This window comes from Chrysochloris asiatica, unplaced genomic scaffold (genome assembly GCF_000296735.1).
Source record: "Chrysochloris asiatica unplaced genomic scaffold, ChrAsi1.0 scaffold00181, whole genome shotgun sequence".
NCBI lineage: Eukaryota > Metazoa > Chordata > Mammalia > Afrosoricida > Chrysochloridae > Chrysochloris > Chrysochloris asiatica.
Genome location: NW_006408699.1, coordinates 2,920,576 through 2,924,172, shown reverse-complemented (window position 1 = coordinate 2,924,172; position 3,597 = coordinate 2,920,576). Strand labels below are relative to the sequence as shown.

Here is a 3,597-nt window from a genome sequence, read left to right as displayed (position 1 = left end):
AGATTGTGCCCAAAGAAGTTGTTAGAGGTGGTCCGAGGCAGGAGGTGGGGGAGTCCCCGGATCTGTTCTGTCCAAACACTTTTGAAGCAAGACAGAGACCCACGGAACCGCAGCTCGAACTCGATGCTCACTTTTATAACCATGCCATATTACAAAATAGAACAACATTTTAATTCAGAAGGGAATCAGTGTTGGCTTTCATATGTGGAACACAGTGAGTTACTCAGGGAAGAGCTGTGGTTCAAGTCTCACAGCTGCCTACTGCACATATATACCTGGAGGCCATGGAAAATGTCAGCTTACACTAGAGAACTAGAATCTTTAGAAAAAGAAAAAGCCATTCAGTTTTCCTAATATTAAGGAACAAACCCCACAATAGATACCCCACAAGATAAATGTCACTTACCATCTGTGTCATAAAACATTCCTAGAAGGATATTATCTGGACCTTTCCATTGCTTTTCCAAAGTATTCAGTATAAAATCATTTTCTTCTTCATTATGTATGCTTATCATGTCTGCTCCTGAAATTATTATGGGGAGAAAAAAGCATGTTCCATACTCAATGAAAATCATATGTTGTTGTTGTTGTTATGTGCCATTGAGTTGTTACCAACTCTTAGTGACCCTATACACAAAAAAATAAAACAGCGCCTGGTTCTGGGCTAATCTCACAATCATTGCTACACCTGAGCCCATTACTGCTGCCCCTGTACCAATCCATCTCATTGGGGTCTTCCTCTCTTTCTCCGACTATCCACTTTTCCAAACATGATATACTTCTCCAGTGACTGGTCCCTCCTGACAATATTTCTGAAGTATGAGAGATGAAGTCTGGCCATCATGACTTCCAAGGAGCATTCTGGCTGTACTTCTTCCAACACAGATTGGTCTGTTCTTTTGGCAGTCCATCGTATTTTTAATATTCTTCACCAATACCATAAGTCAAATGCATCAATTCTTCTAGTCTTCCTTATTCACGGTCCAACTTTCACATGCATATGAGGTTATTAAAAATACCATGGCTTGGGTCAGGTGCACCTTAGTCCTCAAACTGTCATCTTTGCTCTTAAAGAGGTCTTGTGCAGCAGATTTGCCTAATGCAATACATCATTTGATTTCTTGACTGTGCTTCCGTGAATGTTGATGGTTGACCTGAGCAAAATGAAGTCTTTGACAACTCCAATCTTTTCTCCATTTATATGGATGGTGTTTATTGGTCCAGTGGTGAGGATTTTTGTTTTCTTTACATTGAGGTGCAACCCATACCAAAGGCTGTGCTCTTTGATCTTCATCGGTAAGTATTTTAAATCCTTATTGGGGAGATGGGAGCAAATTGAACTCACAAGTAAAGCTAGTAGGAAAGTAACATGGCTCAACCATTTTGAAAGATTCCCATTCTTTCTAATATATATTGGCTATTGACTGTTCTGATCTTTTGCTTTCTTCCTGTATGATATTCTTTTGTTTTGTTTTTTAAGTTTTTATTGTGAGTTGAGTGAAAGTTTACAGGGCAGATCATCAGTTTTACATTCAGCAAATAATACACGTTTCATTACAATGAAACTTTCCATGTACCGTAAGTTAACAGTATTTCTCTCTATTCATTTTAGCTCTTTTTATTAAACACTCAGGCATATATAATAACTTAAGGCACATTCTGCAAGTCTGCCTCCTGGCCACCAGCTCTTAGTCCCTCTCTTTCTATGAATCTAGACTCCTCAGCTGCTCCCTCTCTCCATGTCCCCATCTCTGTCTCCATCTCTGGTGTTGCTGCTTCTCTGCATAAGGTATCGCATTCTGCTTGTGCTCTTCTCCCTTGATGGCCCTAGGGTCCTTTGTTTCTGGAATATAAGATTAACTACTCCACTTGTATGATATTCTTGATGTCATCTCACATCTTTTCTACTTTTCGGTCATTAGTATCTAATATATCAAATCTCTTCTTGAGGTCTTTGTGGGATATGCTCAACATCCTATTTTGGCTCTCGTTGACTTGTTTTAATTTTCTTCACTTTCAGCCTGAACTTGCATATGAACCATTGATAGTGTGTTCCACAGTATGCCCCTGGCCTTGTTTTGACTGTGATATCCATCTCTTTCCACAGATGTAGTCAGTTTGATTTCTGTGTATTCCATCTGCTAAGGTCCATGTGTATAGACATCTTTTATGCTGGGGTTTTTTTTCTACTATCTTTTTTTTTTTTTTTTTTGAGGTTTTACTGTGAATTGCATGATAGTTTACATGAGAGAACATCAATTTTACACCCATTGTTTCATTGTAATGATTACAATCTCCTCCATGCATCATCACTCACTCAACAGTATTTGCTTCTATTCTCTCTGGGGTTTTTTTGTTTTTGTTTTTTTTTTTGATGGATGTACACAAAAACACTCAGGAATATATAATCATTTAAATAACCAAAGGGCACATTCTGAAAGCCTGCCTCCTGGCTACAAGCACACAGCCTTTCTGGAGTCCTCAGCTGCACACTCTCTCTTTCCATGTCATCATCTCTGCCTCCATCCATCTCTGGTGTCGCTGCTTCTCTGCACACAGTGTTACATTCCACTCAGGCTCTTTTCCCTTGGGTCCTCTGTTCCTGGACTGTAAGATTAACTACTCCCACCTTTTTGTTACAGAACTTCTACCCTTACTATTGTGATAGTTGCAATTAGTCATGATAACAATTGCTCACTATTGAATCATACGAATCTTATCCCCATATCTTTTCACCAGACCCATCTAGACAAGATGACAACTATTCAGTGGGCATTCTTACTCCTCCGCACACTCTTAAACTAAACTCCCTCTTGAAAAGTTGTAAGCCAGTCACTTTGTGCCTTTATACCTCCCTTCTGCCCCCTATTTTAGGTAGCCAATGTCTGAGTTGCCCATCTCTATCAACCCTGTATACAGAGGGGATAGGATTGTGACTCCTTCCCTCTCAGTTGGAATTTTGAGCTAGTGTATCCATAAGTATAGATCAAGTTCATCAAATTGTAGCAATTTACACTTGTTTCCTTTATCAAAAACTTAAAAAAAAAATTTTTTTTTTATCTTTCTCTAGTCGAGTTCTGATCATCCAGACATCTAAGTTAGGTAGAATATTATCTACAAGTTTGAGTGTTCTTTTGCGTCTCCCCTCACTTCATATCAGCTGGACACTTCGCTCTCAGCTCTAGTCCTCCATGGGTATGTCCTTGGTCATGGGCTCAGAAGTCCTCAGGTCTCACCACACTTTGGATCAACCAGCCCTTCCTCTTCTCTCTTTCATCTCCAGGTCAACGGGAGTCTATGGAACATGGCTGAACTCAGCCCATTTCTTCTACTGCCTTCCTCCTCTTCTACTCACCAGCAGACTAAGGTGATCATCAGCAAGCTTACATGCCTGCTCATGCGTTCTCTTTGAGTTTCAGTATTGGAGGTGGGTTTGTCCTGAAGGGACTTGATTGCTTACCTTGATGGCTCAACTTGCCTGTTCTTGTAGTAGTCAATCAGACTGTCATTTTTGATTTTTGGATTTTTGCTGCTACTCTTTCTTTCAAGAAGTATCTTCTGTTCCTCTAGCTGTTCCAGGCTGGTCTGCTTCTCCTT

At 40.0% G+C, this 3,597-nt stretch overlaps 1 protein-coding gene across 1 annotated transcript in view; it reads right to left on the bottom strand.

The window, feature by feature from the left end:
* CD302 (CD302 molecule) overlaps window positions 1–3,597 on the bottom strand; it is a 50,698-nt gene that overhangs the window by 14,210 nt on the left and 32,891 nt on the right. The window contains exon 3 of the mRNA XM_006872026.1: window positions 407–523. Within this exon, the coding sequence (XP_006872088.1) occupies window positions 407–523 (117 nt within the window). The remainder of the gene's footprint in view (window positions 1–406; window positions 524–3,597) is intronic.